Consider the following 12099-nt stretch of genomic DNA (forward strand, 5'->3'; position numbering starts at 1 on the left):
ATCACTGAATTTTCCCACTTGGTTTGAGCCCCGTTAGTCATCAGCCTGCAGCGGGGGGCCCCATTCTTGTGCAGGCTGCCCAGTTTTCTGTTGTAAAGACAAGCCATTGTATAGGTCATCCCTCCCCTGCTGTAGGGCGTTTGGTGTTTTTCTGATCTTCTGCCCTTTGGAAGCTACAATGAATAGCACTGTTATTTCCTGTATGCGAATTTAATATGCCAAACTTTTTATTTTTTAAATTTTCGAGACATACTTCATATTCTATTGCCGTTTCTTTCTCTCCCTTTCTCAGTTTTTTTAAGATGAGTCTTGCTCTGTGGCTCAGCTGGAGTGCAGTGGCGCAATCTAGGCTCACTGCAAGCTCTGCCTCCCAGATTCAAGCGATTCTTGTGCCTCATCCTTTTGAGTATCCAGGATTACAGGCACCCACCACCACGCATGGCTAATTTTTGTATCTTTAGTAGAGACAGAGTTTCGCCATGTTGGCCAGGCTAGTCTCGAACTCCTGGCCTCAAGTGATCTGCCCACCTTGACCTCACAAAGTGCTGGGATTACAGGTGTGAGCCACTGTGCCCAGCCTGATCTGCTCTTTGGAAGCTACAATGAATAGCACTGTCATTTCTCCCATTCGACTTTAAGATGCCAAATTTTTTATTTTTTGATATAAAAAAGTTTTTTTTTGAGACAGAGTCTCACTCTGTCACCCAGGCTGGAGTGCAGTGGCATGATCTCAGCTCACTGCAACCTCCACCTCCCAGGTTCCAGTGATTCTCCTGCCACAGCCTCCCAAGTAGCTGGGACTGCAGGAATGTGCCACCACATCCGGCTAATTTTTGTATTTTTAGTAGAGACGGGGTTTCACCATGTTGGCCGGGCTGGTCTCGAACTCCTGACCTCAAGTGATCTGCTCACCACGGCCTCCCAAAGTGCTCAGATTACAGACATGAGCCACGACACCTGGCCTATTTTTAAAAAATTTTTGAGACATATATTTATATTGTCATTTCTTTCTCTTTTTTTTTCATGAAGAAGTTTTACTCTGTCACCCAGGCTCGATTGCAGTGGCGCTATCATGGCTCTCTGCAACCTCGACCTCCTGGGCTCAAGCGATCCTCCTGTCTCAGCCTCCTGAGCAGCTGGGACTATACATGCCACCATGGCCAGCTAATTTTTTTTCTTTTTTTCTTTTTTTTTTGCAGAGATGAGGTCTCAGTTTGTTGCCCAGGCTGGTTTCAAACTCCTGAGCTCAAGTGATCCTCCCACCTTGACCTTTCAAAGTCCTAGGATTATAGGCATGAGCAACCGTGTCCACCCAACTTTTAAAAAAATTTTAATTTTAGGCTGCAGGGTGCATGTGCTGGTTTGTTGCATTGGTATATTGCATGATGCTGAGGTTTGGGCTTGTAATCATCCCATTGTCCAGGTAGTGAACAGAATAGAATATCCAATAGGTTATTTTCAGTTGCCCCTTATGGAGTTCCCAGTGTCTGTTGTTCCCATCTTTGCATCCGTGCGTACTCAATGTTTAGCTCCCACTTATAACTGAAAACGTGGTATTTGGATTTCTTTTTTTTTTTTTTTTGAGATGGAGTTTTGCTCTTGTTGCTCAGCCTGGAGTGCAATGACACGATCTCGGCTCACCGCAACCTCCGCCTCCCAGGTTCAAGCAGTTCTCCTGCTTCAGCCTCCCAAGTAGTTGAGATTACAGGCATGCGCCACCACGCCTGGCTAATTTTGTAATTTTAGTTGAGATGGGGTTTCTCCATGTTGGCCAGGCTGGTCTCGAACTCCCAACCTCAGATGATCCACCCACCTCAGCCTCCCAAAGTGCTGGGATTACAAGCGTGAGCCACTGGGGCCCGGCGGTGTTTAGATTTCTGTTCTTGCCTTAATTTGCTCAGGGTCATGGCCTCCAGCTGCATCCACGTTGCTCCAAAGCACATGGTTTCGTTCCTTTTTTTTTTTTTTTTTGAGACAGAGTCTCAATCTGTCACCCAGGCTGGAGTGCAGTGGCGCAATCTCGGCTCACTGCAACCTCTGCCTCCTGGGTCCAAGCGATTCTCCTGCCTCAGCCTCCTGAGTAGCTGGGATTATAGGCTCATGCCACAACACCTGGCCTCCATTTACATTTTTAAAAAATGATTTTAAAAAATTTCTGAGATAGGTTCTCACTCCCATAACCTAGGCTGGAGTGCAGTGACACAATCTCGGTTCACTGCAGTCTTGACTTCCTGGGCTCAAGCGATCCTCCTGCTTCAGCCTTCTGAGTAGTTGGGACTACAGGCTTGCGCCACTACCCTGGCTAATTTCTGTATTTTTAGTAGAGCTGGGGTTTCACCATGTTGCCCAGGCTGGTCTTGAACTGCTGGGCTCAAGCAATCCTCCCACCTCAGCCTTCCAAAGTGCTGGGATTACAGGCGTGAGCCAGCATGCCTGCGTGGCTGATTGACATTTTTTGAAGTTCTCTCCTTAAGGAGGGAACTCTCCAACTGGAGATGTTAATTTATCAGCAGCCCATGAGCCACCCAGAGAGCAGCAGGACAGGCCCCCGCCGGGAGACGTGATGGGCCAGAACCTGCCCAGGACCCCTTAGATCGGGCTGGGGCCACGGGTGGCTGCTCTTTCCCTAAGCCTGCAGGATTGGAACCTGATCTGAGAGTCCCAGATGCCTCTCTTCCCTCGAGATTATTTGTAGCAAGCTCTCTGTGCTCCAGGAGAGCGGGGTCTTGGGCGGTCTCCTCCCCTGCTGTCTCTCTGGTACTAGAATGTAACAGATGCATGCCCTGTCTACCCAGTGTAGGGAGGGACAGACCAAGGACAAGGTGGTAAATGAGTACATTGCACATGGCGTTTAAAGACTAGAAGTGCCGGCCGGGCGCGGTGGCTCACGCCTGTAATCCCAGCACTTTGCCGGGGCGAGGCAGGCAGATCACCTGAGGTCAGGAGCTTGAGACCAGCCTGGCCAACATGACGAAACTCCGTCTCTACTAAAAATACAAAAATGGCCGGGTGCGGTGGCTCACGCCTGTAATGCCACCACTTTGGGAGGCCGAGGCAGGCAGATCACGAGGTCAAGAAATGGAGACCATTCTGGCTAACATGGTGAAACCCCATCTCTACTAAAAATACAAAAATTAGCTGGGCGTGACAGCATGCGCCTGTAGTCCCAGCTACTTGGGAGGCTGAGGCAGGAGAATTGCTCGAACCCAGGAGGCAAATGTTTCAGTGAGCCGAGATAGCACCACTGCACTCTGGCCTGGGCGACAGAGCAAGACACTGTCTCAAAAAAAAAAAAAAAGAATGGAGCGGGAGGAGGGTCTGTATCACCACAGGGTCTTGGCTAGTGTGGGCCTGGCACTCAGTAGGTGCTCACCATTTCAAGAATCAGAGTTCAGCAACTGGCTGCTAGGGAGGGCAGATGCCCTAGGTACTGGACCCAGGGGCCTGAAATGAACATTGGTCCACCCTCTATTGACTGAGCACATACTCCAGCAGATGCACAGATGCTAGAGATGCACAGATGCACAGATCTCCTGCATGCTCACAATGCCAATGAATGATGGAGGGAACGAATGAATGAATGAGGGAATGAGTGAAGGAGGGAATGAATGAATGAGGGAATGAGTGAAGGAGGGAGTGAATGAATGAGGGAACGAGTGAAGGAGGCAATGAATGAATGAGGGAATGAGGGAAGGAGGGAATGAATGAATGAATGGGGGAATGAGAGAATGAATGAACAAAGGAGGGAATGAATGAGTGAAATGAGTGAATGAATGAGGGGGAAATAGACCCATGACCTGGTGGCTCTGCACAAGGCTTTGATGGGGAGAGTGAAGGTGACAGGGAGGGCTCCCAGGGTGGAACAGAGAGCTCCCTGAGACCAGCCAGTGCCCCACTGACCAAGTGTGGCCCCATTTCGGGGGAGCTGTGGTTGGGGAACAGTAAGCATGGTGCATGGGCCATGTGGTGCCTGGAAGCCTTCCTGAGGGAGGTGATGAGGATGCTGGGGGGAGCTCAATGAGTGGGTGTGTGTGGGGGTCTGTGCTCAGCTCAGTGAGCTTGTGGGTTGTGGCGTGTAGGGAAGCATTGTCACTAGGAGTTCAGCAGCCTGCTCATATCCCAAAAGTAGCCAGAGGGGCCTTCTAGGGGCTTCCAGGGTAAGTGGTTTGACCCATGCAGGAAGTATCATGAAAACCCTGGACCTTTGTTTTTAGAAATTGCAGATGCTCTCCCCCAACAGATCCCAGCAACCTCCTGTCTCCATGGCTTTCATTGTGAACCCTTCCTGGGGCCCATGATCCCCATGGAGCCGGCCCCTGCCCACCTCAGACCTCACTCCCCTTTCATCTCGCTTTCCCCTGATTCCCCCCACACTGACCTCCACGCTGGTCCTCAACTGTGCCCCATTCCCAGGCCTCTTCCCACCCCAGGGCCTTTGCACTGGCTGCATTCTGGATGTACCCACAGCCACTCCCTTTTGCCTCACCAGGTCCTGCTCAGATGCCACCTGCCTCTCTCAAGGGCCTCCCGTGCCTCTGCCCTTGGTCCATGTGACTGACTACATCGCCCCTTGCAGTCTTGTCACCATCCAGCACGGTCTGGCATTCAGTCATGTACATGGAAGGGGTCTCTCTCCCCAGAGGACTGTGAACCCCAGAGGGTGGGGCCTGGTGGTCTGGCTGCTCTGTCCCTAGAGCTGAGAACAGTGCCTAAAGCACAACAGACACTGGTATGCACCAGCTGCTTGAATGAATGAAGGAAGGAGGGAATGAATGAATGAAAGAGGGAGTAAATGATAAATGGAGGGAAAGAATAAAGGAGGGAATGAATGATGGAGGGAATAAATGCATGAAGGATGGAATAAATGAACAAAGGAGGGAATGAATGAGTGAAGAAGATAATAAATAAGGATGGAATGAAGCCAGATGCAGTGGCCCACGCCTGTAATCCCAGCACATTGGGAGGCTGAGGGAGGACCATCTGAGCCCAGGAGTTCGAGACCAGCCTGGCCAACATGGTGAAACCCTGTCTCTGCAAAAAATACAAAAATTTTGCCCGCCCTGGTGACGTGCACCTGTGGTCTCAGCTACTAGGGAGGCTGAGGTGGGAGGATCGCTTGAGCCTGGGAGGTCTGCAGTGAGCCAAGATCATGGACTCCAGTCTGGGCGACAGAGTGAGACCCTGTCTCAAAAAAAAAAAAAAAAAAAGGACTGAATGAGTGAAGGGAGCAAAGAATGAATGACAGAGGGAGGGAAAGCGTGAGTGAAGTAGGGAATGAGTGAATGAAGATGGAATGAATTATGGAATGAATGATGAATGAAGGAGGGAATGAATGAAGGAGAGAATGAGGGAGGGAATGAAAGAGGGAAAGAACGAAGGAGAGAATGAATGAATGACCAAGAGGATGAATGAATATCGGTGCTGAGGTCCACTGCGAACATTTTTGGGGGTGTGAGGAGCCATTGCAGGAATCTGGGGAGGCCTGGGAAAGGCAGGGGAGATCCAAAGGATGGATTTGATGATGATTTTGATGCGGACGCTGGAGGGAGGTGGTGGCCGGGCCAGGTTGAAGCAGGGGCAGGTGGGTGGAGCCCCTGCCCTGTGTTGGTCAGGGCTGGGCAGGGCCAGGTACTGTAACAAACACGCCCCACATTCCAGTGGCTTAGCCCAGTACAAGGTTATTGGTTCCCAGAGCCAGGGGCGCAGGGCGGTGGGGCAAGGAGCCAGGAAGGGGTGGGGAACCACTCATTTCTCCAGCTTCTCAACCAAGAAAATCTGAATTTCCAGCTTCTGTGATCTAAACTTTTCCTTTCCTTTCCATTTCCTTTTCGTTTCCTTTTTTGTTTGTTTTTTTGTTTTTTTGACGGAGTCTTGCTCTTTCGCCCAGGCTGGAGTGAAGTTGCATGATCTCGGCTCACTGCAACCTCTGCCTGCTGTGTTTAAGCAATTCTCCTGCCTCAGCCTCTGGAGTAGCTGGGATTACAGGCGCCCACCACCACGCCCAGCTAATTTTTGTATTTTTAGTAGAGACGGGGTTTCACCACGTTGGCCCAGCTGGTCTCGAACTCCTGACCTCAGGTGATCCACCTGCCTCAGCCTCCCAAAGTGTTAGGATTACAGGTGTGAGCCACCACGCCCAGCCTAAAGCATTTCTTGTTTGTTTGTTTTTAAAGTTCATTCTTGGCTGGGCATGGTGGCTCACACCTGTAATCCCAACACTTTGGGAGGCCAGAGCTGGTGGATTACCTGAGGTCAGGAGTTTGAGGCCAGCCTGACCAATGTGATGAAACCCCATCTCTACTAAAAATACAAAAATTAGTCAGGTATGGTGGTGGGCGCCTGTAATCCCAGCTACTCCAGAGGCTGAGGCGAGAGAATTGCTTAAACCCAGAAGGTGGAGGGCGAGCTGAGATTGCACCACTGCACTCTGGCCTGGGTGACAGAGTGAGACTCCGTCTCAAAAAAAACCAAAAACAAAACCAAAAAAACAGTTCATTCTCATTCATCTAACAGCAAGTGGTGGCCCGACTGCCTCCACACAGTCATTCAGGAACCCGGCTCCTTTCACTGGGGGCTCTGCAGTTTCCTGGGGCCTCTGCCCCTTATAGCTACTAGCAAGTGAGGAGGGGGAACTTGGAACCGTCCATCTGGACTTGGCATTTGTCCCTACACCCCCCATCCACTGGCACATCTCCTGGCCCTACCTGGCGCAGGGGCAATCCCTCCCCAGTTGGGGGCACACGTGCTAGATGCTTCAGCCATCTGTCCCTGGTGCCACCCAGTGACCTGGGGGCGGAGCAGCTGCCCAGCTCGGGGCTGAACCCTGGAGGTCCTGGTTAGGGTGGTCTGAGCATGAAGAGTCCAGGCTGGAGGTGGTGGGGGATGGTGTCAGGTGCTCCAGACGTCGCAGGGGGCAGAAAGGAGGATGGGATCAGGCCCCAGCTCCCCCAGGGCCACCAAGCCAGCTGGGGTATAGGGGAGGACAGGGTGACTGGTGTATTATGCTTTGAGAATCTACCTACTTCCTGGCTGGTTGGTAAATGGCCCTTGCCCTTGGTCCCCTGAGACATCCAGCCACCAAAAGTTTCACCATAGACCTCATCAAAGCCCCTGGCTGCCCTGCGGTCCTGCAGCAGGGAGGCTGAGGCTCTCGGAGGCCAGGTGGGGCAGGGCACCAGTGACGCTGTCCCCTCCGTCCTCCCTCCCAGCGGTCTCTCTGTGCTGATCCGCGTGCGCCTGGAGCTGCGGCGGCACCAGCGTGCAGGCCACACCATCCCGCGCATCTTTCAGGCGGTAGTGCAGCGACAGCCCGAACGCCTGGCGCTGGTGGATGCTGCGACTGGCGAGTGCTGGACCTTCGCGCAGCTGGACGCCTACTCCAATGCGGTAGCCAACCTCTTCTGCCAGCTGGGCTTCGCGCCGGGCGATGTGGTGGCCATCTTCCTGGAGGGCCGGCCCGAGTTCGTGGGGCTGTGGCTGGGCCTGGCCAAGGCGGGCATGGAGGCCGCGCTGCTCAACGTGAACCTGCGGTGCGAGCCCCTGGCCTTCTGCCTGGGCACCTCGGGCGCTAAGGCCCTGATCTTTGGAGGAGAAATGGTGGCAGGTGAGGCCAGGCATGGGCATCAGGTGGGCGGGGACCCAGGACTGGCCCCTGGGTGGGCGGGGAGATGCTGCACCCCAGGCCTTGGAAGGCGGCCGCCCTGGATGTGGCCATGAAATGCACGGTCTGGGTATGCCCTGAGCAGGGAGTTGGTGCATCCCAGGCCTCGGGAGGGGGCCTGTCTGGCGGTGACCATGACCCATGTGTTGGGGACCACAGCGGTGGCCGAAGTGAGCGGGCATCTGGGGAAAAGTTTGATCAAGTTCTGCTCTGGAGACTTGGGGCCCAAGGGCATCTTGCCGGACACCCACCTCCTGGACCCGCTGCTGAAGGAGGCCTCTACTGCCCCCTTGGCACAGATCCCCAGCAAGGGCATGGATGGTGAGTCAAGGGTGGGACCTCTGCTCTATCAACTGGTTTCCTACCTGCCCAGGTCCCGCCCCCAACTTCCAGGCCCCACCCCCAATGCTCAGGCCCCACCCCTAACACCTGTATCTCCTGCAGATCGTCTTTTCTACATCTACACATCGGGGACCACTGGGCTGCCCAAGGCCGCCATTGTCGTGCACAGCAGGTGAGGGGCCCACAGGCATAATGCCCTCAGCCGCTGAGAGTGACCCAGGCTATCTTGCCAGCCTGACCTACCCCTCAGCTCCTGTGGGCATCTCCACGTTACCCTGGGGACAGAGAGGGCAGCTGGTGTTTCCTGAGCACTTGCTCTGTGTCCAGACCAGGGCCAAGCCCTCCACGTGTAAACTCATTGCAACCCTCATAACTGCTTGGGGCTAGACAAAGGCATCACACCCATTTTCACACCCATCTTGGGACCTCGTTGCCCTGTGCCCACTACTCTGGGGCCCCTCTCATCCCCCCACCTGTTCACCACATCCATCCCACCAGCAAAACCTGTCCCCTCCCTCTGTCTACTTTTCTCCATGCCCCCCACCTGGACCTGTGCCAGCCCCTCCTCGGGCTCCTCCTGCTCCCCCCACTCTCTGCTCCACCCATGATGGCCCAGCTCCTGTCAGCAGCTACAGGAGGGTTGAAAATCCTAAATCAGACATCCCCTGCCCCAGACCTCCCTGCACCTACCGTGACCCTCAGAATAAAACCCTCTCTCGGGCTAGGCGCGGTGGCTCACGCCTGTAATCCCAACACTTTGGGAGGCTGAGACAGGCGGGTCACTTGACGTCAGGAGTTCGAGACCATCCTGGCTAACGTGGCGAAACCCCGTCTCTACTAAAAATACAAAAATTAGCCGGGCGTGGTGGCACATGACTGTAATCCCAGCTACTCAGGAGGCTGAGGCAGGAGAATCGCTTGAACCTGGAAGCGGAGGTTGCAGTGAGCTGAGATCCCGCCACTGCACTCCAGCCTGGATGATACAGCAAGACTCCCTCTCAAAAAAAGAAACAAACAACAACAAACAAACAAACAAAAACGCTCTCTCAGTTCGGGTGTCTTCTGCCACTTCCCTGATGTCATTTTCCTCCCCTTCACCCCTTACTCACTCCTCCTCAGCCCCCCAAACTCTTCAAACCCATACACTCCTAGCCTCAGGGCCCTCGCATGTGCTGTGCCTGGGCACTCTTCCATAGCTTGCCCCCACAGCTCTTTCTTGCTAGGTCTCAGATCACACTTCACCTCCCCAGACAGGATCCCCCAACCCCCCTGGCTACGTCACTATCAGCCCCTCTATGCCCCTTGACCCTATTATATCCCTTGTGACACCTAACACCACCAACAATTGTTGGTTGCGTGTTTCCTTCCTGCCAGCCTGTGAACCCATGAGAACTGGGCTGGCTTTGCCTGGGTCCACACGCAGCCTGCTTCCCCATGCTTGTACCCTGGGGGATTTAGGTCCCAGCCTCTGCCCTCCCGGCTCCCCCTCCCCCTGCAGGTACTACCGCATGGCAGCCTTCGGCCACCACGCCTACCGCATGCAGGCGGCTGACGTGCTCTATGACTGCCTGCCCCTGTACCACTCGGCAGGTACTACGGCCTGGGTAGGGAATGGTGGGTGGGGGTGGGGGACCCCTTACTGAGGCCACCCTCTTCAGGAAACATCATCGGCGTGGGGCAGTGCCTCATCTATGGGCTGACAGTCGTCCTCCGCAAGAAATTCTCGGCCAGCCGCTTCTGGGACGACTGCATCAAGTACAACTGCACGGTCAGGCCCTGCCCTGTTCTGTCTAGACCCCGCCCCTCCCAGCCAGGCCTCACCCCCTCCCAATCAGGCCCCACCTCCTCCCGGTGAGGCCCCGTCCCTCCCAGCAAAGCCCCACCTCCTCCTGGTCAGGCCCCGTCCTCTCCCAGGCAGGCCCCGCCCCCCGACCAGGCTCTATTCCCTTAACTCCCTTATGTGTGCCCTCCTGTCCACCTGCTGGTGCAACCTGCCCTTCCATCTCTAGGGGTGGGATGGGGAGTGGGGTCTAAGGAATGGCTGTCCAGGATGGGGACAGAGAGGGCAAGTAGTGTTTCCTGAGTGCCTGCTCTGTGTCCAGACCAGAGCTAAACCCTCCACGTGTAAACTCAATGCAATCCTATAACTGCTTGGAGGGTGGACCCATTTTGCAGCTGGGGAAACTGAGGCTTGTAATGCAGCTGGGATTGGGCCCAGGGTGCCTGAGCTCCTTATGGCAACGCCTTCCCCATGCCTTGTGCCCTGTGGGTCCTCCCTGCTGCTGACTGTAGGGAATTGAGACCCTGGGAGGGGAAGGGCGATGAGGCTGGGGCTTCCAGGTGAGGAATGCGTGAGGCGGAGGTGGAGGCATCTGCTGTCCCGGAGAGGAGAGCAGGCAGAGGTTAAGAGCAGGAATTCTCCTTTCCCCTCTATAGTGAGAGGAAACCAAGCTGACGGTTTCAGTGCTGTAACGGGGGGGCAGGATACAGGAAATACAGGTGGGAGGTACAGGAAACAGGTATGGAGCCCAGAGGGAATAGCAAGGCTGGCTGGGAAGGATTGGGTGAGGGGTTGTCCAGGGACTGTGGCAAGTTGGCAGATGCAGATTGGACAGATGGGGCCCAGAGAGGTTCAGTCCAGGTCACACAGCTGAGCAGGGGTTGGGGGCTCTGGGCTGAGCATCTTGGGGTACACCACAAGGTCCGCAGCTGTGCTTGGCTCCGCTTTTGAGGAGTTTTGGTTATGTTTTGCGGGGCGGGGGGGTCTTGGGAAAATTACTAATCTGCATGTTGAAATGCAAAAGTATATTTTTATTTTGTTTATTATTTTTTTTGAGACAGGATCTCACTCTGTCGCCCAGACTAGAGTGCAGTGGCGCTATCATGGCTCACTGCAGCTTTGACCTCCTGGGCTCAGTGATCTTCCAGCATCGGCCCCCCAAGTAGCTGGGACTACAGGTGCGCACCACCACGCCTGGCCCACTTTTGAACTTTTTTTGTAGAGAAGAGGTTTCGCCATGTTGCCCAGGCTGGTCTCAAACTCCTAGGTTCAAGCAATCCACCCACCTCAGCCTCCCAAAGTGCTGGGATTACAGGTGTGAGCCACTGTACCCAGCCCAAAATTATCTTTTAAAAAAAATTACAGAGAGTAGCAAATACACATAAAAGTGGACAGAAAAGTATAGAGAGTTCTGGTGCACCCCTCAGCTGGACCCAGGGGCTATCAGATACCCTGTCCTACCCCTCCCCACCTCCCCACATCCCCCCTCGGCGATGGCGTAAAGCATCCCTCAGACGGCATCATGTTTCCTGTGTAGCTGTTTCACTATAACCTTTGAAAGATGAGTGCTTGTTTTTTCAAATTAAAGTGAAATTCATATAAATTAGCCATATTAAAGTGAATAATTTGGCCAGGCACAGTGGCTCATGCCTGTAATCCCTGCACTTCGGGAGGCTGAGGTGGGCAGATCACTTGAGGTCAGGAGTTTGAGACCAGCCTGGCCAACATGGTGAAACCCTGTCTCTACTAAAAATACAGAAATGTAGCCTGGCATGGTGGTTGGTGCCTGTAATCCCAGCTACTCGGGAGGCTGAGGCGGGAGAATCGCTTGAACCCGGGAGGCAGAGGTTGCAGTGAGCCAAGATTGCATCACTGCACTCCGCCTGGGCACAACAGAATGAGACTCCATCTCAAAAAAAAAAAAAATTGGCTGGGCATGATGGTGTGCGCCTGTAATCCCAGCTACCTGGAAGGCTGAGGCAGGAGAATCGCTTGAACCTGGGAAGCGGAGGCTGCAGTGAGCTGAGATCATGCCACTGCACTCCAGCCTGGGCGACAGAGTGAGATTCCATCTTTAAAAAAAAAAAAAAAAAAAGTCAGTAATTTGGTGGCATTCACAATGTACAATCACCATGTCTATCTAGATCCAGAACATTCTCATGCTCCCCAAAGGAAATCCCATCCCCATTTACTCCCCATTCCTCCACTCCCAGCCCCTGGCAACCACTGTTTTGCTTCCTGCCTCTATGATTTGCCTGTTCTGGACATTTCAGATCAATGGAGTCAGATACTGTAGCCTTTTGTGTCTGGTAAGGAT

General features: G+C 53.8%; 1 protein-coding gene across 6 annotated transcripts in view; it reads left to right on the forward strand.

Annotated features, from left to right (window-relative positions):
- Window positions 1-12099, forward strand: part of SLC27A1 (solute carrier family 27 member 1) — a 36337-nt gene that overhangs the window by 10182 nt on the left and 14056 nt on the right. For 5 of the 6 annotated variants that reach the window (XM_055239304.2, XM_063616351.1, XM_055239305.2 and 2 more), the window contains 5 exons: window positions 7209-7603; window positions 7820-7981; window positions 8105-8174; window positions 9501-9592; window positions 9661-9770. In XM_055239304.2, coding sequence (XP_055095279.1) covers window positions 7209-7603; window positions 7820-7981; window positions 8105-8174; window positions 9501-9592; window positions 9661-9770 — 829 coding nt within the window. The remainder of the gene's footprint in view (window positions 1-7208; window positions 7604-7819; window positions 7982-8104; window positions 8175-9500; window positions 9593-9660; window positions 9771-12099) is intronic. The other variant, XM_055239308.2, reaches the window with a different exon arrangement.

This window comes from Symphalangus syndactylus, chromosome 13, assembly GCF_028878055.3.
Source record: "Symphalangus syndactylus isolate Jambi chromosome 13, NHGRI_mSymSyn1-v2.1_pri, whole genome shotgun sequence".
NCBI lineage: Eukaryota > Metazoa > Chordata > Mammalia > Primates > Hylobatidae > Symphalangus > Symphalangus syndactylus.